This window comes from Cuculus canorus, chromosome 6 (genome assembly GCF_017976375.1).
Source record: "Cuculus canorus isolate bCucCan1 chromosome 6, bCucCan1.pri, whole genome shotgun sequence".
NCBI lineage: Eukaryota > Metazoa > Chordata > Aves > Cuculiformes > Cuculidae > Cuculus > Cuculus canorus.
Window position 1 is genome coordinate 37,395,424 of NC_071406.1, and position 24,915 is coordinate 37,420,338.

Here is a 24,915-nt window from a genome sequence, read left to right on the forward strand (position 1 = left end):
TTTTTTTCCTTTGGCAGTCAGAATAGATCTTGATACCATCAGTATTGCTCATTTGCACTACACTCAAAGGCACAATAGGATACATAGAGTCATTAACTAGCTATTTAATTTCTGTGAAACGCGGATGACATCAGCTCAACGCCCATGTTTTTATACTTCAGAGGGTTTGTGAGTCAGTCTCCACATGTAAAAACATAAAGGAGCAAAACGGCTGTAGCTGCAGACCTCTGTTTTTTCCACCTATACGGTTTAGAATGGCAGTTGACTTTTTGGCTAACTGTTAACATAGGGAAATATTTAAAGAACGACCGATACTTTGATACCAATCGCTCTAAAAAAATCAGATTTATCAGAGCAAAAAGCCGGCTCCATGGGCTTTAAATCAGATCCAAGGAGATTCAGAGCTGGCCCAGCGCTTATTGTAACAAGCTTTAGAAAAAGACTTAGACCTTCTTTACAGATTACTGCAGAACACTGCCACATTCTGCCGGATCTCTTTTCATATTTTCCACGATAGGAAGATTTCCACATGATAGGAATCATTATTTTCCATGGGATATAAAAGAAGGATAAGCTGTTAATGATTAACAGAGCACATATAAAAAAATCCTAGCTGGGAATTGCTCCCTAACAATAGAGTGGCGGACCAGGAAAGTAGCATTTTGAGTTTCAAATGAACTTTATTTGGGCCTGATCTGACTCTAGATCATGTATAAACAGGCCAAGTGTTCTTTGACTTCAGTTAGAGCTGAAGATGGTTGGTCGTTTTGAAGACCAGACCTTCAAGATCTGGGACTATTGATAGCTCTCTTGCTGATTTATACAGACTGGTTTCATGACAGCAGTGAGGTTTTTGTCATTTGTCAAAAAGTCAAAAGTCGGTACAGTTAAAACCTCAGCCTCTTGCTGACACTCTTGTATGCATAATTTTTGTAGTTTGGGCTGAATGTAGAAGAAAAACGTGAAAAAAAAAGATACAGAAATGTATAACTGCATCTTTTAAATATCAGAAACACACAAAGATACTATGGATTGGACTTAATCTTGCAGACTTTACTAATACAAAACTAACGTAACCTACAGAGTCCAGCAAAGCAAAGTGAGGGTGATTTTACTGTCGCATACAAATGATGAAGATGAAGGATTCACCTGAAATCATTTCATTTTAGTGGTCGTGTATTTATATGTGTACAACTCACATTTTCACTATAAAACTTCATCTATTGAAAGGAAACTAGGATGTAACACTTGAAAGCAGATTTCTAGGTGGATGGCCTTGTTGCATGTTTGCATCTTTCTCCCTCTCCTTTCCATCATTCATACCACGATGTTGTTGTAAGCCAAATGACTGCCAACCTGCAAGTGCTTTGAATATTTCTGTTATAAAACCCAAACAAACTACTTCAGATTTACTTGCAGCCACGAAGATGGAATTCGGTGTCCAGGAGGGTGCATGCCCTTTCACAGCAGAACCGTTAGACACAAAGCAACGTGAATCTGAGAAAGAGAGTAAGACTGGTGAGCAACCTAAACACGATGCCTTAGTTCCACAGCCAGCAAAAACAGAGGCTATAGATAAAAAGGATACACAGAGCAAAGACAAAGAAAAAATGCCTTCACCTCTATCAGAACAGATCTTGGAAACTGATTCACAAAAGAAAGGGGAAGCCAGTTTTGCGGGACCTGCTGCCGCGCCTTCTGCTTCTCAAGAACAACAGGGCTTGTCAGCTGAACTGCCTAAAGGGAGCAAACCAGAAGAAAGGACTGCAGATGTGCCCTCATCATCCAGCCAAGTTATGTCTATGGAATTAAAAGACAACCTTAAGGAAGCCCAAGATCTTGCTCTTGGCCGTGGTGAGGGTGCTCTGTTGCTGTCTGAAACGAAGGCAGGAGTAGTCCAAAGTGAACTTCCTTCAGGCCCATCTCCTGCCGTCTCCCAGGAGCTTCCACTCAAAGACAGTTCCAAAACAAAACAGGAACCCACCGACCAACTGTTTGCCAAAGACTTCACTAAGGACGAGCAGTTCCACAGGGACAGGACGCTAACTCTGCAAGACTTCTCAGCGGTAACTGTAGATGGCCTGAAAACGCCAAGCACCCAGAAAATCCCTGCGTGGGGGGAGGAGAAGGACATGACTAAGGATGAGAGTGACGAGGAAGAAAGGTATGACTTCTATGATAAAGGGGAGGCTCAAATACTGGATGATGGTAAATTTACCACAAAACCTGAAGTTAAGACGCTTTCCCTAGACAAAACAGACTTTAAAAAGGATGACGAAGCTAAAAAGTCACCCGATATTCTCAAAGCAGAAAAAGAAGTGGACCAAACTGGGCTCCCAGCAACAGCAGACATGGAAAAGGCGGTGCAGCTGAGCGCACAGGCACCCCCAGCCAAGTTAAGCCAGGAGCTGACCCTTGAGAAAACAGAAGAGCACCCTGATACCACTCAGTTATCCAGAATAACAGAGAAAGCCCCTGAGGCACCAAGTTTAACCGCTGACAGGACTCCTACTCTAGAACCTTCTCAAGAGAAAGATGTCAAAAAAGATGCCGCGGTAGAGAAAACAAGTGTTTCAGCTCCTCATCAAATGAAAGAGGAGGAGGAGCGATCAGGAATGTCGAAGTATTTTGAAACCTCTGCTCTGAAAGAGGAAGCCTTCAAAGCCGGCGCTCTGAAGCAAGGCAGTGATTACTATGAGTTAAGTGACACCAAAGAGAGTGCGTATGAGCCTTGTCAGATGGATCGTCTAATACCCGAAGACAGAGAGGAAGAGGAGGAAGAATTACAGGAAGAACTGGATCAGCAGCGGAGCGTGCCTGCTCATGAAATAGGGTACAGCACCCTGGCTCAGAGCTTTACACCAGACAGATCTGAAGAGCCAAGCTCCCCAACAGAAAGAATGTTCACTATTGACCCCAAAGTCTATGGGGATAAGAGAGAACTCCACAGTAAAAATAAAGACGACCTGACTCTGAGCAGGAGCTTGGGACTTGGGGGGAGGTCTGCAATTGAGCAGAGAAGTATGTCTATTAACTTGCCCATGTCCTGCCTGGATTCGATAGCTCTAGGATTCAGCTTTGGTCGTGCACATGATCTTTCTCCGCTCGCTTCAGATATTCTAACTAACACTAGTGGAAGTATGGATGAAGGTGATGACTACTTGCCAGCAACCACACCAGCACTGGAGAAGGCCCCCTGCTTCCCCATTGACAGCAGAGAGGAAGATGAGCACATTGAAGAAGAAAAAGCCATGGCAGAAGAAAAAGTCCAGCGTGAAACCTTGGCCGAATCACCTTTCCTGGCCAAAGATTATTACAAAAATGGGGCTGTCCTGGCTCCTGACCTGCCTGAAATGTTGGACCTGGCAGGAACAAGATCTAGATTGGCTTCTGTGAGTGCAGATGCTGAGGCGGTGCAAAAGAAGTCGGTTCCTTCTGACACTGTTGTGGAAGACAGCAGCACGGCCCTGCCGCCCGTGACAGATGAAAATCACGTAACTCTAAAAGCTGAAAGTCAGCTGGAAGACTTGGGCTACTGTGTGTTCAATAAGTACACAGTCCCACTCCCTTCTCCAGTGCAGGACAGTGAGAATTTAACGAGTGAAACCTGTCCCTTTTATGAAGGCACCGATGAAAAACTGCGACGTGGTGTAGCTCCTGACCTGTCTTTGGTGGAAGTGAAGCTGGCAGCAGCTGAGAAATCTAAAGAATTCCTCGGGGAAAAAGAGTTAGGTCAGCCTACCGCTGGTGAGTCTGTTCTGGCAAGGGACTTCGAGCAGGAGAAAAAAGAAAAGCTGGATACTGTGCTAGAAAAAAGTGAAGATCATGGTGACTCCAGAGAGGTCTATCCCATTAAAGGTGCAGAGCCAGAGAAGATGAGACCCGAGGCAATCCTAGAAATGAAAGAAGAAAGCGTGGCTGATAAAGTTCACATAACTGGTGATATCATGTATGACAGAAAATTGGCTTCAGAGAGAGCAATAGAAAAGGATGCTGTTTCTTTGTTGATGGAGAAGGAGGAGAAGACTCTTAGCGTTGTTCCTGAACTAGCTGAAACAGAAGCTCTAATAAGACCAGATTACAACGCTATAAAGCATGACTTGGAAGTGGCTGCGATGAGAGCTGACCAAGATTATCAGAGTCAGTTAGATATTAAGATCAGCGAAGTTGTTTCTCTCTCTGTTAAAAGAGCAGAGCCTGAACCCAAAGACGCTCAACAGAAAGATCAGACCCTCTTGTCCAGAGAAGCAAAGGATGCAGATGTACTTTCCAAGACCGAGCCTAGTTACATGAAGGACGGCGTCAAACTGTCGGAAACAGAAATTAAGGAGAAAGTAACTAAGCCTGATCTGGTACATCAAGAGGCAGTTGATAAAGAGGAATCTTATGAATCTAGTGGAGAGCATGATCAAACCCAAGAAGGTTCAAATGGAGAATCCACGAAACCAGAAGATGTCAAAGCAGAACCTCCAAAACCTCCTGTGTCTGGAGAAAAGACGCCAGCTGAGTTACCAGCAAAGGAGCCTTCTGTGGAGCTCCTCCTTCCAAAAGCTGAGCCTCTCCAGGAAGAGCCTGCTGAGATTCAGATGGAGAACATACCACAGCCTGCAGAGGGAGCTGAAAAGATTCCTGGTGCAGCTGTGAAACCTGCGGAAGTCCAAAAGCTGCTGCCATGTGAAGTGGAAGCTGGGGCCACAAAGGGGGAAGAACGTGAGGAAGAAGAGGTGGAAGTAGGGCAAGAAGAAAAGGAAGAGGAGAAAGAGCATCTTGTATCAGAAATACCCCCAGAAATAGACTTTGGGAAACCTGCTGCTGAAGAAATGCTAGCTAAGGGTAGCCCAGAAGCGCTGCCTGAGCTGAAAGGCGTTATTGAATCGGTGGTGACAGTAGAAGATGACTTTATCACAGTGGTGCAGACAACAGTTGATGAGGGCGAATCTGCTTCTCACAGTGTGCGCTTTGCTGCTGCTCAGCAGGAAGACATCGAAACGGGAGACTCCCAAGCTGAAGAGGAGCTGGAGGTTGAGGAAGTGGCTGACATGCAAGTCGAGCCCAAGGAAGGCTCCCCAGAAGCTCCTGCTTCACCCCACCGAGAAGAAATCCTGCTCACCGACTACAAGACAGAAACGTGCGACGATTACAAAGACGAAACAACAATCGATGACTCCATCATGGACACAGACAGTCTCTGGGCAGATACTCAAGGTGTGCATTCTCCTTTCTGTTTTGTCTATTCAATAGTTTTGCTTTCCAATCATAACGATCAAAAAAGCAAAATTATTATAGTTGTAATCGTAATCTCCGCATGTTTCAGAGAAACGGTAAAATAGCCTGCCTTTTTTATTAATCCATCTGCTCTATCTTCAGCTATTTTTGCCCTGCTCCACTGCAGTATTGTTAACATTCCTTACTAATCTTTTGTTTGTTGTTATAATTTGCTCTGATCCTACAGATGATGATAGGAGCATCATGACTGAGCAGTTAGAGACTGTTCCTAAAGAGGAGAAGGCAGAGAGAGAATTGCGAAGACCATCTCTCGATAAGCATAAAAAAGAGAAACCTTTTAAAACTGGGAGAGGCAGAATTTCTACTCCTGAAAGGAAAATAGCTAAAAAGGAACCTAGCACACTCTCCAGAGATGAAGTGAGAAGGAAAAAAGGTTCATTTAACACTCCCTATTACAATATGTACTTATTTTTATTTTTATTTTTATTCTTTGGTTCGGTATTATCCGGTTACTCTTTTGTACATGACGTGAACCTTAACGCTATTAATAATAGTGCTTTTTAACGAGATGTTGTACAACTCTATGGAAAGCCATGTGCAAGGCTCACTGTTCCACCGCTCTTGTTCTGTTGTGGACATCCCCACCGGTCGCTGGGTGACACAACCGAGGTTAATGCACCGGTGCTTCCCCCTCTTCTGACCTCGGATTTGTTGATCCTGGTAGAAGCGCCGCGTGGGGTTGGGGTTGTGGAGCAGTGGGACTACCACTTGATGTATTGTCGTATGAAACTGGTTGCTGTCTTTTTTCCTGATTCTATGTTTTTTGTGTTTTCTTGTCCGTAGCAGTGTATAAGAAAGCTGAACTTGCTAAAAAAACTGAAGTTCAGGCCCACTCTCCCTCCAGGAAAATCATTTTAAAACCTGCTATCAAATATACTAGACCAACTCATCTCTCCTGTGTTAAACGGAAGCAGACAGGTGACTGCGTTCTGTTCAGTTATGCAATGTGGCTGGCAAACATAGACATATTTTTTTGTTGTAAATCTCATGGCTATAGAAGCTTCTCTGTTGTTTTTATTTTTTTCCTCCAAGAATATTAATCTTTACCAATAGTATCGCTTTTTTAGTGGTTTGCATCATTTTTTTCTTTCCTTCTTTCTTTCCCGGTGTGTGTTTGTTTGTTTAACGGAGGCCAACCTCATGTATGCTTCTCATTGCTTGGACCTTCAAGTGCTGTGGTTGTACCTTGGCATCATGCTTAGAGTGTGGTGTGGTAGGAATCGCTACTCGTCGTTTTGTTCTTTTTTTTTTTCTTTAATTACGCCTTTTTTTTTTTTTCTTTTCTTTTTCTGGTGGGAAAATGTTGACAGCTTAAACCATGGTGTGCATTTCCATTATTTTGCTTTTTTACTCTCATGCATAATAAGAAGTGTTTCAGCCTTATATTTCATTGATTGACGTTCTCTGCATTGACACTTCCCAGTCTGTCACTGATATTTATGCTGTGCAGTCGAAATCCACAGGGGGAATCCAACCACATGCAGCATGGAGCTGAGCGAGAAGAAATCTGGGCTTACACTACGAATGCATTCCAAGCCAGAATCTTAATATTTGGTAGAGGACGATGAAAGGACGAAACAAATGATTCCTGTTACATTTTGATAGGTGTATCATTATTTAGAGGACCAAAAAGAACCCTCTCAGCATTTTCATCACATTATTCGCTGTTACAGTGAGCTCAGGTTGGAAAGACAAACATCTTGACTTTTCTGGTGATCTTAGGAAATGGAGGAGTTTGCTGACAGGTTTTCTGTCGTGTAATAGAGCCGCACGCTGCAGTGTGGTTGTTCATGAGCGAAACAAGGGCTGTTAGGAGAAAACCATGCATGGCAACACAGAACTAGAGGCTTCTTACAGCTCAAAAATTAAGAACAGGATTTATTTCCCATCCTATAGCTAAACAATGCAATACCAAAAGTGTTCCTAAGAAGTCACTCCCACCCCGTTTTGCGCCAATGAGTCACTGCTGTTCTAAATTGAGGCCGGTCTCAGTATGCAAATTTAGAGGGACATTGTCTCTCTTCCATTTTCCTTTTATGTAAAATACAGCACCATCTCTTGAAGCAGGTTTCAACTGTCAGCGTGTCCTATTTGGAGTGGTCTTGTCAGCATTAGTTGTCCCTGGCCAGTGGAGCCCCACCACGAGTCCCTTGGCAGTGTAGTCCCTATGGCTTTGAGTGTACTGCAGCCGGTTCAAGCCCCGATGTTACATTCCCTGTGACTATAAAAGGAAACACATCCAGTTGCAAGATACAAGTGTCTACAAAAAAAAGTTAATATTTGCTCCTGTTTTCTGTGTAGTGGCCCAGGAAATAACATTTTTCCGCTGTTTCCCCTCAATACCATAAAAAATGCCCACGTCACTGGTGAGCGCTGGCAAGTACCGGGAGCTTTGAGTGCCGTGTCAACAACGGAGGCTCTGCTTTTTAAGAGACTCATCCTTGTTGTTTGATAAAGAAATGGCACGACCAGCTCTGAGGAGAGAGTCGTGAAGCCTTTGCCTTGGCTGCTGTAGTTCCAGGAGTGAAACCCCAATCCACCTGGTGTTTTGTTAGTGGTTGTGAGATGCCACTGCGGTTGTGCCAGCTGAGGAGAGCGTCCGGTGGCAAGGCCGGGACAACCACCTGGCTATGAGTGGGTGTCACTATGTGGTACGCTTCTGTCCCTTGTCATCCATTCTGGGGTCGCCCCCGAGGTGAAACACATCCGTTGGGTGTTTAACCTGGCAGCAGAGCCCGTAGAGGTCTCTGGGTCAGCTGGAGAAGCTGTGGTGCCTTCAGGTAAGTCAGCACAAGCAGCACAGCTACTCCTTCAGCTTCAGGGGCTGGTTAGGGCTCAATACCAAAGCAAGGAGGGAAGAATCTCTTTGTGATTATTTAGGAGCTGCAATCCAGACCAAACCCAGCACCAACATGGTACAAGGTGATGCAGGAGGGCTGTGCTGTCCTTATCACCATTATAAATTCAGAAGAACTCAAGTACACAGATATCCTTTTCTTCCTCACAAGTTTTCTCTCCTTCTCCTTCAATTTAAAGAAAAAGAAAAATAGGAGCAATGAAATTCTATTAAGAAGGCAGAACTGGAGGGGAGAGTGTGACAGAAATCCAGGGATCTCCTCACCACACCTGGGAACTACACAGGGAAAGGAGAGAATGGATCAGTTCTGTCCCGTGCAATGCGTTAGGGTTGATTTTACAGTTTACCACACAAGGTGGTCATCTGTGCCCACTGCCGTGCTTCTGCATTTGCTGGAAGCATCCTGGCACACGTGCCAGATTTCACATCCAGCTTTGGTGGGGAAATGAACAATAGCGTCAGGGTCAAACCAATCACCTGCTTTTCCAAAAGCAGCCCCATTCCAAAACTTTTTGTAAGGATGGAATCTAAGTCAGAGAGAAAAATCTTACCCCCAAACTGTGTTGTATGAGAGAAACAAAATACAGAATTAATAGTGGTGTCCCAGATATAATTTGAACTGCTGAAGTCGGAGGGCTGAGCTGAGCCATGGCACGCTGACCTTGGATTGACCAGGAGGATAATTGAGCGAATCTCTCTCTTTCCAGTAGGAATGTTGGCTAATAGTTTGAAGAGCGGTGAGCTCAGGGGCCTCTCCTAGAATTTTCATTTGTGAATTATTTAAAGGAGCCTGAGAGAGGGCAGCTCTGATAATCTAGATGCGAAGGGGTCTGAGGACTGCCCTTCAGAACTAGAACCTCTTCTACTTGTCAGGTGTTTCTTGACCTTTTTACTGGAGTTTTCAGACTTCCAGGAAGATGAGTACAAAATGTCAATTTGTTTGAAGCATGTAGAATACCATGTTACCTTAAGTAGGATGAATATAGGACATTTTTAAGGCAGGTGCATTGCTGCATACAGTTCACTGAGAGCAACTCGCAAGGTAATCGCTTTGCACAGTAGATCCAAGGCATTTCATTGTTCTAATAAGTGTACCAAGTGGAAATGCTCATTATTCTGTTTTTAACTCTCAAGTCTTTCTTTGGGTCTCTCAGCAGCAGGTGGTGAAGCAAACCAGGCTCCTGGCGTATTTAAACAAGCAAAGGAAAAACTCTCAGTGAGTAAAACCATCTTATTGTTCATCTTTATAATCCCTTTTTGTCCTTATTTCACGTCTTTTTGTGTTAATCCAGTAAGTGTGTATTCCATTTTTAATTCATGTCCCATTTAGAATTTGTTTGCCATGTTTGTTAATTCATTTTGAAGGGTAATTAAAACCACTTTTCCTGAATAACCTCTGAGTTACGGCCCTGGGTGTAAGATGCTGACAGTTTGCAGATCTGCAGGGGGCACGCAGATGCCGAACGGCGGGAGCTGGCTGCCGTTGGGCATTTGGAGCCAGGTCACCCTCTGGGATAAATGGGTACCTTGGCACTTCCCGCAGCACCGCACTCGCAGTGCCGCCTTCCTCAATCGCTCTGCAGGCAGAAACCCTCCCCCAGGGCTCACTGGGTGCCTTCTGCCTGTGCAGAACTTGCTGGCTTGGAGCATTTTTGTGTGATTAAGTGCTTTCTGAGTGACCATTTCCTGGGCCCTGCTGATTTATGTCTGTGTTTTAACCTGACGGTTACGTGCCCTGCCTTCTGCTGCTCTGCAGCCTGTTCTGCTCCCCGTGTCTGGCTCCCCGCTGCTGAGTTTCCTTCAGCGAACACTGCAGCGCCTCTCCGCTCCGCTCCCATGCTGACCTACGCTCCGCCTGTCCCACCACTCTCAGGAAGCAAACCTCCTGTCTTCGTCACCTATTTTTACATGTCAGGGACACACGCAAATTCACGTCTGCAGCACGACATACTCTGTCATTATTAGCCATCAGTAATAGCGAGGAGGATCTTTAGGGTTCCTACATTTCCTAATAGCTGGATTGTTTTTATCTTGAATAACCAGACCATCAGTTATTTGGGGAGCAAACTTCTCTGTCTCAAAGTGCTGCAGGTTATCTATGAATCATAAGAAGTTAGTGATGGAAGCAGCTGTGAGGAGCTGTGAAACTTAGACCTGTGTTCAGCCATGGGTTCAGGGAGTTCAGGTGGCTTTTCAGGTGTGACCCATTTCAGCTCATAACTGGGAAACTGCTAGAGCTTCTTTAAGAAGTATCTGGGCGGGTTTCTGGTCTGAGTCAACAGCATGGTTTGTCACCCTCTTTCCTTGAGGGGCTGATCGACACTTAACGCAGCAGACGTAGCCCATTTTCAGAGTCATCCGTGTTCATGGAGTGCTCTAAGTACAAACACTGCAAAATCATTCTCTGGAATTATCTGCTTTCCGTCTATCTTTCTGATTCCTATCCCTTACGTTATCATCAGCAGTCTGTCCCCTGCTTACCTTCTCTCCCTGTTGTCTCACTTCTCTGGTTGCCGCACTCATGCATCTCTTGGACGTTCTTCTATGCCTTGGCTTCAACTCTGGTGTTATAAAGCCCTCTCCCTTTTTATTGCTGTGTTTCTTCCTGATTTTCAGGTTTTATGTCCTTCGGGTACAGCTTTCTCCTCTCTACTTGTGATGTTAGATCATCCCACCCGGTCAGTTTTGTTATCCATCTTCCAAGTGCGGTTTAGGTACTGCTTTGCAGAACAAGCTCAGGCAAGGCTAAGCAGTTCCATCTGCTGGAAGGAGCTGTGTACCTGCAGTAGAGAGATGCTGAGAACATTGGTCACATCAGGAACTCCTCTGAAATAAAGCGAGGTTTCTGCATCCCAACTTCAGTAATCCCTGAGGCTTAGTCATGGTTACGTAGGTCTTTGTCCCTTGGACAGCTGGCACTCCCAGCAACACAGATTACGGCAGAGGTGAAAGGCGATGTCTTGCTGACAGAGAATCGGAACAGTTTTCTGGGGAAAGCACAGGTGGGGATTGAGACGTTTGGTTTCTTTGCTTGCTCTACCAGCCTCAAGCACATCACTGAGATCTGATTGGGCCAGATTCTGCCACACTTCCTGATGCTAAAAAGGGCCTTGCTCCCTAAACAACACGGGGGGGACCTAGACTGTGGTAATCTCAGAGCAGTGCAGTAGCTCAAGGTCATGACTGTTCCACTGAGAGATCTCGGTGCCATCCATCTTTACTATCCCTGTTAGACCCGTAGTGGAGGACAAGGTCTCTATGTTGTGCCCAAAATCTCTTAAGGGTTTTCCCATCTCATTAGGGGAAACGTTTTGCGTTACCCATAGGTTGAAAAAGGCAAAAAACACTGGATGAACATTTTGGCCTCAAACTGTGCGTGCTTAGCTGTAGCTCGAGTTCAGAAAACCAGGTGAAAGGTGTTTGCCAAACGTCTGCTTCTTGGAGCCACCCAACACAGATTCAGAGCTTCAGCACCAGTGAGCACCACAGAGGACTTGTAAATAGGGCCCAAACCTTCACGAGTGGATTAGACCCGTAAATTGAACTATGGCAAATCAGTGGAATCTGGAGAAGCTTTTTATGTGACAGAAACACGTATAATTCTGTTTCTGGTTAAAATAATTATTCACTTTCTTTATTCTGTCTATTCTCAAACAGTGAAATAAATATTAAAAGAAATAGACTTAAATATGTTGCAAAAGTCATTCTAGCAATATAAAGTGCTAGTAAAGCACTTCCATCCTTTGAACCAATCTCTTGTCTTGCTCGGTAGAGCTACTTGATATGGATGATGATATCTAATAGAAGTCACCTTGGCTGTGTTGTAGGACTGGAATTGTTTGTTACACAGTTCTGCAACTCTTAATCATGTTGATGATGCTGTGGATGACATTGAGCGCACCAGCCTCAGTTTTCTGTAGGCTTGTCCAAAGCCTAAGCCAAATGAGTGTCAGGAAGGAGCTGACAACCCATTCTTTTCTCATTTTCTAACAAAGTTACTGAGTAACTCCACCACCTTTTCTGAACATTGAGAGAGTCGAGGTGACTGACTTAGATCAAATGCCAAATTCTTCATGGCTGTACATTGGCATTTCTCTACCACATCCCATGATTACAGGCTCATTGGGATTGGTCCTGGGCTTGTATGAATACAGAGAGAATCAGGAGTGCGTTGCCAAGATACCAGCCTTGCACTTGTTCTTTACAGTATCAGTTATACCCATGGGAGAAAGTGTTACTCAAACCAGTAGCTCTATTAACGAAATTACTTTTTGCAAAGCAGTTAGGTGCTCCTGAGAGTCAACAAAGAGTTTCCCATCTGTCCTGTTGATGTTCAATTGTTCTTTCATTAGGAGTGTTATTATTACTCAGAATCAGACAAGTGTTTGATCACAGTGCTACATCCCATCAGCCTTTCAATCATATACAGGTTTCCTCATCCCAGGACTCCACATTGTCACTCTACAGAGGGAGACCAAAGGCGCAGAACACGGTGCTCAGGGTGCGTTAGGCAGTTTTGTGTACTCAGTGGCACAAGGAGCAGTACTGTCATGTCGTTCTGCCGTGGTGGGGATAGTATTGTCCCTTTGCTTTTACAATACTCACTGTTTTATTCTTGACTGTAGCCTGGAGGGATGTATTTCAAATGCTCAACTTGGTTTTAAAGGACTGAGATCTCTTGGCACTCCTGTAGCTTCGCACTTGCTTCTAATGCTGCCAAACCAACAGCTGTACCAGTTCAATGCCATACCTGGCACCAGTTTGACCCTATTAACACAAGACAAAAACAGCATCTGCAGAAAAAGGAACTTCCTAGAATCAGTACCTCTGCCCAGACACAGAGGGTTTCAGTCAAATAACACAGAACTAAAAATTCCACGCATGTCTGAACTGCATAGGTGCCATTATCAGGCACGGGAAAAATATTAATTGGTAGCTTGGCTCTTTTTTTTGGTCCATGTTGCATGTGTTTTGCTTTTGTCCAGCTTCATGTTGTGTTTTCTTTTGTTTGTTTTCTCATGACTAGACTGCCTCTTTGTCAAAGATTCCTGCCTCAAAGTCTAGAGCAAAGTCATTGCTTCCTCCAAGACCCAGCTCAGCTTGCTCATTAACCGCTAGAAGGGCCATATTTCTTGATACAGACAGTTATTATGTACGGCCCTCCTCAGCGGGCCCCAGAGACTGCTTGCCCTACTCAAAATCAGATGCTAAGGTAAGGTAGCAGAGTTGGTAGAGAGAGTTAGCTTGGAGACGTGTAGGTTAATTCCATGGACCCCACTGAGTTTGAGTAATGCTTTGTGATGCTTATGTGGGATTACTTGCATCCAGTGGCAGGAAAACTGATTATCAGGCTACATGATTTGTAAAGTGGATAAAACCAAAGGATATTCTCCAGAGGAAACATAAGTGAAATAAGTTATAACAAGGAGGACGTATCTTCTGTTGATGATACGGATGCTGCTTCATTGGCTGCTAAGAAGTTGCACCCAGGTGCACGTGGGTAAGTGGCAAAGAACAGCAGCACTAATTTGCCTTCCAAGCTTAAAAGGTGTAATTTTCAACCAGTTAATAATATTCTCCAAAACCAAATTCAACCCACGGTGCAGGAGGGTATCTCCAGCAGAAAGGGCGGAAGCCAAATGCTCTGGGAACCTAATTTGGTCTCTGCATGGGATAACGTTGAAGAAGTTGCAGTATAAATTTAAGAAGTGTTTGGCAGTCCATCCTAGCTTCACCACGTTTCCATTTCGCTTGTGTTTCAAACCAACTTGATGCCAAGTTGATGACTATCCTCGCTTAAGCACTGTTTTCACCATCAGCTCCATTGTCTGTGTCACGCTGTGCTTGGTGTGTCGTCTGCTGGCTGGGGTCTGCCTTTGGGACGGCTGCCTGCCGATGCAAGGCTGCCTTTGCCTACCCATCCTATGAGCTCAGAAATATCCTAATGTACTTATCCACTGCTTTAACCCTGGTAAAAAGAAGGTGTCTGCTGATTTCATGTTTAGATCTAAGAGTATTTTTATGTGGATCACATAGCACAGTAGATGACTGTTGGGTGCTTTGCTGCAGTTGAAGAAGCTCCAGGGAGCTGAGCAGAGCATGGGAGGTGGCTGGATCCCCACGGGTTCCTGTGTGGGCACTAAACTGGGCCCGTAGGATGAGATTTCCCCCTCTGCGTGTAGGCTGAGAGCAATCACAGCCCAGAGAATGACTTTTGAAAACTAACCCTTCCTTTTTAATTTTCATACTGTCAGGATGGAGTAAGCAAGAGTCCTGAGAAGCGTTCCTCTCTACCAAGACCTTCCTCGATCCTTCCTCCTCGAAGAGGGGTGTCAGGAGACAGAGACAGAGAGGAGAACTCTCTCTCCCTCACAGCTTCCCTTTCCTCTTCAGTACGACGGACCGCACGTATGTTTTTGCCGTATTAACCCTCTTCTCCTACTGTGGATGTCTGCCTTCCATGTTAGATGGATTGCGACAGCATCCTGCATCCCTGCCTTTCACACAGAGGTCTGGGATGTGCTGTTGGAAACCAGAGCTCCACAGACCATGTTTGTTCAGATACCAAGTGCTGAGCAGCAAGTGTTTGAAACCAGGAACAGGATGCACCCTTTCTGTTGTTTGTAATGCCTGGAGCTAGAACTACTGTTCAGAACAATCACTAATATTTGAAATGCCTTTGCGGGGGGCTCAGAGATGGGGAAGATCATTAACACGGGCCGTTAATGAACAGCAGCAAGCACGAGGAGACAGGCCTGAGGTAGGCAATATAAAATATTCTGATAGATCTCAGAAAAGTGAACCTAATATTGTATCGTTAACTTGCTATTTCTCAGTAATGATCTCCCTCTGCTCTTAAACCAAGATGAAAACTTGAGGTGTTAGCTAGTGGAGTGACTCGCTGGGGGGAGTTAGGCTGGTAGACCAGCCAGATCCTTTTTTGAGGATCAGTGTTATCAAATCACAGTCCAAAAGAAATGACAGGACAAAGAGAGTTCTCCCAAACACCCCCAGAACTTTCAGATAGATTCACATTCAGCCCAGGCCTCAGAACCTGGATGTGGCTCCCTGCTCTCCAATAGGAATTCCTCTAGTTTTTCTGTTTAGAAACCAATCTTGGCCCTTTTAAAGACAGCTTAAGGGAAGCAAATGGTTAAATTCTACAAAAAAAGTTCTTTGAAATTCTTGGGTGATGCTCCAAGGGTCGAACTGAGACCCTTTGTAAGCAGAGTGACCCCTGCCTGGCACAGCAGCCCATTCTGCTGACCAGGAGCGAGAGGCCATCAAGCGTTTGCCAGCGTGATGAAGGGCTGAGGAATGAAAAATAAACAAACCAAAGCCGCACAGAGCTGGGGAGAAAATCACTCCCTTTCTGTCTCATTTGGTATAGCAAGAAGGTTCTGGTTTAGGATTGGTTTGGAAAGAAAGAAACCATTCAGGGAAACTGGAGGTGAGCGTGGAGTGTCTTCAGTCTTGCTAATGAATCGTGTAGAGCAAGGAATTTCTTCTGGACCCCAGGGGCAGCGGTGCGTTTGGTTTGGTCCACCACCATTAAATAACGAGGTGATTAACAAATAGTTTAAATAAGACTGTGATTAGTCCCACTGGATGCTCTAGAAAGGCTCATTGGATTTATAATTCCTGGATGTTTTAAAGGTGAAAACATAGATGCGTTGGGGTTCCCAGGCTTTGGGGCTTGGTTTGGTCTTTCTCTCTCCAAGTGTTCTCCACAAAGCTTTGCTTTTGTGTATGGAGCTAATCTCAGCTTCTGCTCGTTTGTGTTTGAGGGCTGCGAGCAGAGCTGGCTGCAGAAAGCACACAGCTGCTTCTGAACCGATCTTGTGCTCAGCGAAAGAAATAGCAATGCCGTAAATGCCGAATGGAGCCGCTACCAAACGTTACAGCATTTATTTGCTTCTAACTTGGGTCCAGATGTAACTAGAATGTGACTTTTAATCAAGGTTGCTTTCTTGCACTGGACTGATGAAACTCAGTGACTGCAGGTGAGGGACGGCTGCCCGTGCACACAACAGAGCTTGTTGGGAGCTGAATGCTCACCCAGGGTTCGGCTGCAGGCACCGGATTAACAACGGGGCACTCGGAGCCTTTAGCTTCAGGACATCCCTACTCTCTAATTTAATGCTCCAACCCACTGAAACAGGTGACAACATTCTTCCTGGCTCATCAGGCTGTCAGATCAGGTCCCAAAGGGTGCTTCTAGTCCTTTCCCCAAGACAAAATCGATGGGATGCTGTGCCCTGTTCAGCGAGCTTTGCAGGAAGCAGAGGTGTTGTGAGAATTGCACCCATGTTATGGAGCACGGAGCTCAATCACCATCTGGGCGATTCACCGGCTCAGCCACGCCAGACAAGGCATCTCCTGGCAGGTTGATTAGCAGAGCAGGACACAGAGGTGGACCTCAGCTCTTCCAGCACTAGCACAGCCATCTCAGAGCAGCGTCTCGCTTGGCACACCAGGGTGCAATCTTGGGAGCTACAGAAGGAAGAAAAGCTGTATTTCTGTGGGTCTAATGCTGTTTTTTTTTTTCCTTGCATGTAGGATCAGAGCCAATTCGTAGCAGAACAGGAAAAAGTGGAACTTCTACCCCCACTACTCCGGGCTCCACTGCCATTACTCCAGGGACACCACCAAGCTATGCCTCCCGTACCCCCGGCACTCCAGGAACACCCAGCTACTCCAGAACCCCCCACACTCCTGGGACCCCCAAATCTGCTATACTGGTACCTACTGAGAAAAAAGTTGCCATAATTCGCACTCCTCCTAAATCTCCAGCAACTCCGAAGCAGCTACGAGTTATTAATCAGCCTCTACCTGACCTCAAGAATGTCAGGTCCAAAATCGGATCAACAGATAACATCAAATACCAGCCTAAAGGAGGACAGGTAAGGATTCCACTCTTTTTATTCATCCATATGGGATTTAGTCTTAAGTGTGCACCTTTGGGATAGGGATGGGAGCTGTTTTGTGTTACCTTGCAAACGCTGCTTCTGTTATCCATACACGTTGGTTGTTTAGGTCATATTGACTGGTAGGGGCCAGAACAATCTTTAGAACAGTATTTTGTCACCTGAAAACTGACAATGTCTCGCTGAGATGAGTTGGAAACGTTCAAATGAAAGCCTGCACGACATTCCATAAATAAGTTGCAACCTGAGTCTCAGCAGCTGCTGCTGACTTAGTCTTCAGCAATACCAGCAAATGAAAGAGGTTTGCTTTAATTCAAGCAAGTTCAGATTTAACCAAGGTAGATATTAGCAGGATTGCACAGGACTACGACCCTTTGTTGTGTCATTTGATGTGATATTCGTTGCATCGGGTGAGGTTAATGAGGGTTGCGACCTCCAACCTGGTCAGTCCACCGTAAGCGAAAGGTGATGGGGGGGGGGGAGATATTAGACTGAACTGGTTTTCTTGCTGCAGGATTTGAATAAGCAGGAACAGAGCTTAAATTGTATAAATGGAGAATGTATATAAAATAAGAAAAGGTGAATGTATTAATAGGGCAGATCAGGATCTTCTGTTCTCACTGTCTGAAAGAACAAGAATTCAGAGATGTGTTGATGCAATTAAAAGCTGAAAAAAAGAGGAGATATTTTTGTACCTTGGAAAGTTACACAATGAAGCGCATTGTCCTGAGGACTGCTTTCAGCTGAAGACTGAACGTGCGTAGGGTAGCAAAATTCCCTGTTACTGCAGCCAAACTTTGGAAACCACAGGAAACAGGTAGGCTTTTAGGCTAAGCAGGAGCTTTTGGAGACTGAGGAAAGATCGCCTAGGAAGTACAATAAATCTTCCTGAGGTACAGTGTTTCTGTCTTCCTCCTAAGAGTCTCTGCTTGATGCCCTGCCAAGCAGAGCTATGGCCACAGCTGGAATAGCCTTCCCTCATTTTTGGGCAAAGCAGAAATGTTAACACAAATGCCATGAAAAGTCAAAACTGTGTCTAAACAATTTGTTTGTCTTTCTATTTGGAAGAGCTGTTGTTCTAGCTTACAGGAGGAAGTGTTCTATTTTATTAATGATAAAGAGTTATAAAAATTTTAAGTTTTTTAACCTGAAAGAAATCCTATTTTATTTAGAAACAGAAGCTGAATGAGGAAAAAGAATATAGCTCACCAACTTTTATGGTAGAAGTATGGAAGAAGCCTTGTGGGTGAAACCAACTGTGTTGACTTACCTTTTGTAACCTGTGCATTCCATATTGATTCTGGAATGCAAACACCCAGTGCCCCAATTCGCTTTCACTTCCCTGGGATTGCGGAGTTGCCACGGTGGCAGCCTGAGTGCTCTCTGAAAGGCTCCCTTCTCAGCTACCTCCTGGGTCAGGACATCAGCATGAATAACATGCTTCTCCATTCAGTGTCCTGCAAACAAACCATTCCAGAAAGCTGTGTTGCGCAGTATTTCCAGATCAGATCCTTCTCTACATAGCTGAGTTTTGGAATACAGGGCGAAACATACAGCACAGTGAGGTTCACCTAATGCCGTCTCAGATAAAAACAATAAATGGGGTCAAAACTTAAACATTGCAGTGCTATGCCTACTGCAGGTCTTCCAGAGTCAAAACACCAGGCATGTGTGTGAAACAGTAAGGTATCTCCTGGGCCTTGAGCCTGTTTTCATGGTGAATTCACTGATTCCGTGCTTTCCAAGAGTTGGGCAGTAGCCAGTTGCTCAGCTAAAGTCAAGAAGTTAACGCCTCAGCAAAGGTCCTTCTGCCTTTCTTTTGAGGAGTGCCTGTTCCACTCTCTTCGGACATCTTGCGCAGCAGATGGTCGGGGTGCACGGGGGCTCCAGGAGGCTCGGAGCACAAGTTCAGACTGTGCATCTGGATTAGCATTCCTCATAACGAGCCCAGCTGCTGGACGTGTGGCTCAAAACCAGCTCCACCTTAGCCTGTCCCTGCTCCCTGTGGACTGTGGCAGCCGTGCAAGACCGTGGGGCCATGGCAGATGGTAATTCCTTGCACACCCTGTGCCTAGACAGCAAATTCCCTTAGTTTTGCAGAGGTGCACGGAGTCTTTGCTGGGCAGGGAAGTGCAGCACAGCAGTTGGTGCTTCGCTCTTCCCAGGATCCCAGGGGACATCTGCTGGACAGACACAATGTCACTGAGGCTGAAGCACTTTTTATTTCCCAGTGGTGTGTGGCCACTGCACTGTGGGTTGGGCTAAGACACTTGCTGAGTTTTCCTTTATGCCTCGTCGTTGCTCAGTCTAGACAAGAGGGTTTGGGATTCATTCTTTTCCAGCTTCAGCAGCTGAATTTTATAGGGTCTGTGAGAGGAGGAGGACGTGAAAGCTAATTTCATTTCCTTGTGTCTGCTCCGTTCTTTAATGTCTGGTGGCAGGTTGCACTGGCTGGAATGAGCTGTTATCCGCTGTCTGCTTTTAGTGACGATGCATGAAGCAAACAGAAAGCTGCTCAGGTTTTATATTCTGGACCGGGATTGCTGATAGCAAGAACGACAGGAAAAACAAGCGGACAAAAAGCCAGTGTATATCTGGGCAAGCTAAATACATAAACGTGACATGCAGATCACTAAAGGAATACAGATATGCAGCCCAAAAGTGTCATTTGGAGACAGAGTGTCCTTTCACCGGGGACATATCTGAACCTAGCACAAGGTCTTCACTCAGCTTGCAGCTGTCCTCGAGAAAGCAGCAGCACTCTGAAACCGCCAGAGGCTGAGGTGAAGAAATGTGGAAGCAGGGGATGTCTGGATGCTGACTACATCAAGACATGCAATGCTTCAGTCTTGGATTTCATCAAAAACTCATCAGGCAGCAGACTGGTTTTACTTCAGCTCTGACGTGCCGGCCACAGAAACAAAGATAAAGGGAGAAATTGTTCTGCCTGACGGGGCAGTGGGGGGAAAAGCCTGCTTCGGGGGGAAGGAGCAAGCTACCTTTGCACTGGATTGAGCCCCTAAGAGTCGATGGCTTGAGGTGTGTTTAACTGCTATTCTGCAGGCTGGAGAAACCAGGGCTTCTCCTCGCTGTGATGCAGCTGGCAGGTGGATGTCTGGTTTTCTCTTTACAGTAGAGTACGGTGAAATGTATCATTCTTGGCAAAGCTCAGAGGCGACTCGCTCGCAGGGCTGTCTGCTGGGCTTCGGGTGGATTTTCACACCACGTCAGCTGGGGAGGAAATGCTGTGCTTTCCAGAGGAACCCATTTGCATCTGTTATTTCTCAGACAGCCCAAGGGAAGCATGGGGGAATGGCGGGGAGGGGCTGGAAATCTGCTTCAGGTGCCAAGAATGGGGTTTCTCTTTTCTGTTTAGCTTTTTTCCCTTGAAATTCTGTCTGTGGATGTGGTTTGTTGTGGACAGGTACAGTTGAACTCAACGATCTGAAAGGTCTTTTCCAACCAAATGATCCTTTGATTCTATATTGAAGGAGAAAAGGAATGTTTTCATTACTGACCAGGCAGACGATTTATACAGCATTGTGGGCCAGCAACCAAGGATAGAGCCAACCTAGATCCCTCTTAATTTAATCTTGCAGTGTATACCCCAAAACTCAGCCATGGGCGAGAACTTCAGTGGGTGTGAGTCAGCATCGCTTCATCAAAGTGACTGGAGCTGTGCAGACTGGAATTGCATGCATGAGGTTTAAAATCTCACCCTATAGTAACAGCCAGGCACCTCGTAAGAATTAATTACCCCAAATGGCAAGCGATAGGACGAGAGGAAATGACGTAGTTGATGGAAGCTTTGTTACTGGCTAGAGCCCCGTGGGATGGCTGTGACCCTTTGGAGAGTGGCTCCCAATGAGTTTGTCCTCAATGGGCATGATGCACATTTACAGATGGCTGAAGCACAGCAATGATGTTACTCTGTCCCAGCCACGCAGCAAGCGGGTAGATCTGGAGGTGTATATATATATATATATATATATATGTATCTATCTATCTATCTATCTCAGATCTGGATAGAAAGTCCCAATTCCCTGCTCATTTCTATGAACCTTTCCTCAAAGAAACTTTCTGAAACTTGCTAGAGCCTGGCAACGAGTGCTTCCTTTTCCTAAAATATCAGTCAGAAGAAGAATCTTGCTTTTTATCCAGAGGAATTCAAGGCTCAACTGTACAGGCTGTTCTCGGGCAAGCCTTCCATTAGATAAGCGCAGCCTGAGAGAAAGCCTACGAAGCTCCTTCAGTCCAACCATCAGCCCAGCACCACCGTGCCTGCTAAACCTTGTCCAGAAGTGCCACATCTACACTGTTTTTTGGAACCTCTCCAGGGCTGGAGACTCCCCCACTGCCCTGGACAGCCTCTGCCAGCACTTCACTACTCTGTCAGGAAAGAAACAGTACATGGAGACTTCGAAATCCGAATTCCCTCTCTGTGAACGGCTGTAGGTAGGCATGTGTCTAACGGGGAGAGTCACAGGTACTGCTCTCCTGTCACGTCTCCTCCTGTTAGCCAGTATAACCCAAAACATCCCCCTCTGATCTAGTGCAGATGTTGCCCTCAGACCACAACTTCTTCATGGTTAGATTCCCAGTTGGGCCATTGTATAGAGGAAGGGACTGAGTTTACCCTGCTGAGCATGGATCAGTGTATGCCTCATCTGAATGAACTCTGAGAAAAACACTTTGAACGCGTGGTTTCCTAGAAGGCTGCCCATAAATGCCCTGCATCTCTCGGTGCTGTGGCAGACAGCATTCAAACGGCACTGAAGGTGTTGGAGCACAGAGTCTGATTCCTGCTGGGGATCACCTCGAAGTAGCGTGAGTCAGTGAGGCTGTACCGAGTGTACGTTGGCACATGATCTGCCCTGGACATCAGTTCGGGGCCGTTGCTGAGGAGCCATCAGAGGACAGTGTGGGGGTGTGGGCTGTAGGACTTGGAGGGCTTCAGAAGCCAGTTTTATCCTTGAGCAAAGTCATTTTGTAGAAATAACTCAGCGTTGCCTGTAAGGCTTAAATTTTCCACTGTGGTTTAACTTCACATGGATACAACAAGTGCTGAGGACCCTGGTCAAAATACTAACTTCCAGAAGAGAAAGTGCACATTTCAGCCTGGCAGGTTGGCACAAGGGTTATGGGGGAGCCTGTAAGGACTTTACCTTGTTGGGATGTTTAGTGGGTGTGAACAGAAAGCAGTCCTGTTTCTGTCACAGACTAAAATGTTCCCTTTCCTGAATGAGAGCATGAGCAGTCTTGATCTTTGATTTAGTATGAGCACAACGGACCGCCTGTGTGTACAACTCTGCCACACCTCCACCCCTGCACAAGATGTACCTACATGTTCAGGAAGACAGAAGCCTTCCTGGTGATTCATGGTGTTCATGCTGTCTCTATCATAGACAACTGCATCACTGAATTCCTTTTATCAAGTGCCATCCTAAGCGTTTACCATTTTCTTGTCATAGCTCTGTTCCCTTGGGAGTCAGTTCCAGAGCTCCCCTGCTCCCATAGTTAGAAATTTCCCTCCAGATTCCAGCTTCAAATAATTCACAGTCAGTTTATGTTCTTTGTTTGCAAGCCAGAGCTTCTCTTCAGCCTCAGTAGGTCCTGTCCCTCTCTGGTACTCTCCCTCTGATGTTTCCAGACTGGTATCTCAAAGGAAACAAAGCTCGTGCAGTCACGCTGGCTGGCTGGCAGGCTCAGCCTTCCTCGCCTCGTTTGTAACTCGTGGGCCGTTCCAGGCAGTGCTGGCAAGGGAACAGGCCCTGGAGACACAGGAGGTGCCTCCAAGCTGGGTGATAGTTGTTGACTGGATACGAAACAGACTCAGCGAAACACTTCACTGGGGGAAAGGCAGGGATAACTCAGCCCCTTCTCCACAGTCGGAGATGACAACCAGCTGGCCGGTTGTGTGTTGGGTTCCATTTGCCCAGTCTAGCAGACCTGGGAGAAAGCTTGGGAGATGCTGCTGGCAAGAGGAGATAGGGCTTCCTGCAGAATATAAAACAGAGAAATTAAGCAGTTTAAAGCTTCAAGAGTGTGAGGAGTCCTCCCCCTGAGGAGGAAGGGGCAGCAGAGACAGCGTGTGATGAACTGACTGTAACCCCTGTTCCGCTGCACCATTCACAGGGAGGAGGTAAATAATTCAGGAGTAAAGTTAAGCCTAAGAAGAAGGGAAGGTTGGGAGTGTTTTAAGATTTAGCTTTTATTTTTCATCATCCTACTCTGATTTGATTGGCCGTAAATTAGACTAATTTCCCTATCTTGAGTCTGGTTTGCCAGTGACATTAATTAGTAAGTGATTTCTCGCTGTCCTCATCTCAACCCATGAGAATTCACTATATTTTCTTTCCCCTGTCCAGCTGAGGAGGGCAGTGATGGAGCGGCTTTGGAGGGGGACGTGGTGTGCAGGCAGGGGCAACACACTTCAGGTATTGATATCTTCCAGGAAAGGGAGAAACAGATCATCAGGGAAAACCTGGATCAGCGCAGTTCCTCCGTGTGCCAGACAACCAGCAGAACACACGCACATCACTCAGTTCACTTCAGACCTCAGCGCAGGACGTGAGTGGTACAGCGAGACAGAAAGCATATTCGAGGTGATTGGTCCTTTTCATCCTGGCTAGCCGTGTCCATGGGCCAAGAGACTGATAAACTGTCAAGACTTGCGGGTGCCAATCAGCCTTTAGGCACTTGGTCAAAGGCACCCTCTCAACTTTTCACCTTGCTTTGGCTCCGTTTTTAATCTAAACGCCCCCAGTCCATAGCGCTGAGGTCTTGTCGTGACCCCTAAGTCAGCATTTTCAGAGCAAACTCATCCCTGTGGCCATTTCTGAGAGGTGTGGCTGATCCGTAGCTGAGAGATGTGCTCAGAACGTGCTCGGAAGGCTTTGTGCTCTGGCCTGAAGCTCCCTGGGAGCCGCCTCTGACCGCACATCTGATGTGCGTTTTTGTAACTGATGTGACGCCTGTCCTGTGTGGCACTGGGGTACATTTGAAAGCAAGTAGTGTACTGAGAGAAAGCACGGCATAAAACTCCACAGGCATTTATGTTTTGGTGTACGTGGGCTTACTTGGATGGATTAAGCAGAGAGAAGAGAGACAAACAGGAGTCAGATGGCCTCCCAGAGATGCCCTGCTGAAGGTGACCTGCCAGCTGTGGTGTTTCCTGGTGCTGTGATTGTTCTTCTTGCTGAGTGTGCCATCACCACAGAGCTTTACCTGCTAGAGCAAGCATGCACGTAACATGCTAATGGTTTATGTCATCTGTAATGAGTGGGACCCACGGAGCAGCTTTCTGCAAAGAACTGGGTGATCTTTAGGGTGCCCTCCAACCAAAGCCATTCTAGGATTCTAAGTAATTCTTCATGTTAGCTGCAAAGTGTGGCCCTCAGCCTTTCTTCTTGGAGTAGTAAACTTAAATTGAGAGTGCGCTCCAGGTGCTCAGCACCAGAAGATTTAATTCATTATCTAAATTGTGATGTTATCTCCACTGCAGGAGCTAAGAGCTGCAAAACTGGATAGCCCGGCAAGGGATGAGAGGAAATGGCCTTGAGGGCCAGGATTAGATTGGGTATTAGGAAAAATGTCTTCACGAATAGAGCAGTTAACACTGGCAGAGGCTGCCCGGGGCAGTGGGGGAGTCTCCATCCCTGGAGGGGTTCAAAAAGTGTGCAAACATAGCACTTGGGGACATGTGTTTTTCAGGACGGTGGAGTTGGGCTGATGGTTGGACTGCATGAGCTTAGAGGGCTTTTCTGACCTTAATGGTTCTGTGATTCTAAGGGTTTTCCTCGTGCAGAGAGGTGAGGCACAGAGGGAATGAATTGTCTGAGATTT

General features: G+C 45.9%; 1 protein-coding gene across 45 annotated transcripts in view; it reads left to right on the plus strand.

Annotated features, from left to right (window-relative positions):
* MAP2 (microtubule associated protein 2) overlaps positions 1 to 24,915 on the plus strand; it is a 211,735-nt gene that overhangs the window by 179,292 nt on the left and 7,528 nt on the right. For 23 of the 45 annotated variants that reach the window (XM_054069490.1, XM_054069501.1, XM_054069489.1 and 20 more), the window contains 6 exons: positions 1,408 to 5,205; positions 5,453 to 5,659; positions 6,070 to 6,204; positions 9,298 to 9,359; positions 14,398 to 14,551; positions 16,703 to 17,046. In XM_054069490.1, coding sequence (XP_053925465.1) covers positions 1,408 to 5,205; positions 5,453 to 5,659; positions 6,070 to 6,204; positions 9,298 to 9,359; positions 14,398 to 14,551; positions 16,703 to 17,046 — 4,700 coding nt within the window. The remainder of the gene's footprint in view (positions 1 to 1,407; positions 5,206 to 5,452; positions 5,660 to 6,069; positions 6,205 to 9,297; positions 9,360 to 14,397; positions 14,552 to 16,702; positions 17,047 to 24,915) is intronic. The other 22 variants (XM_054069511.1, XM_054069525.1, XM_054069518.1 and 19 more) reach the window with 7 other exon arrangements.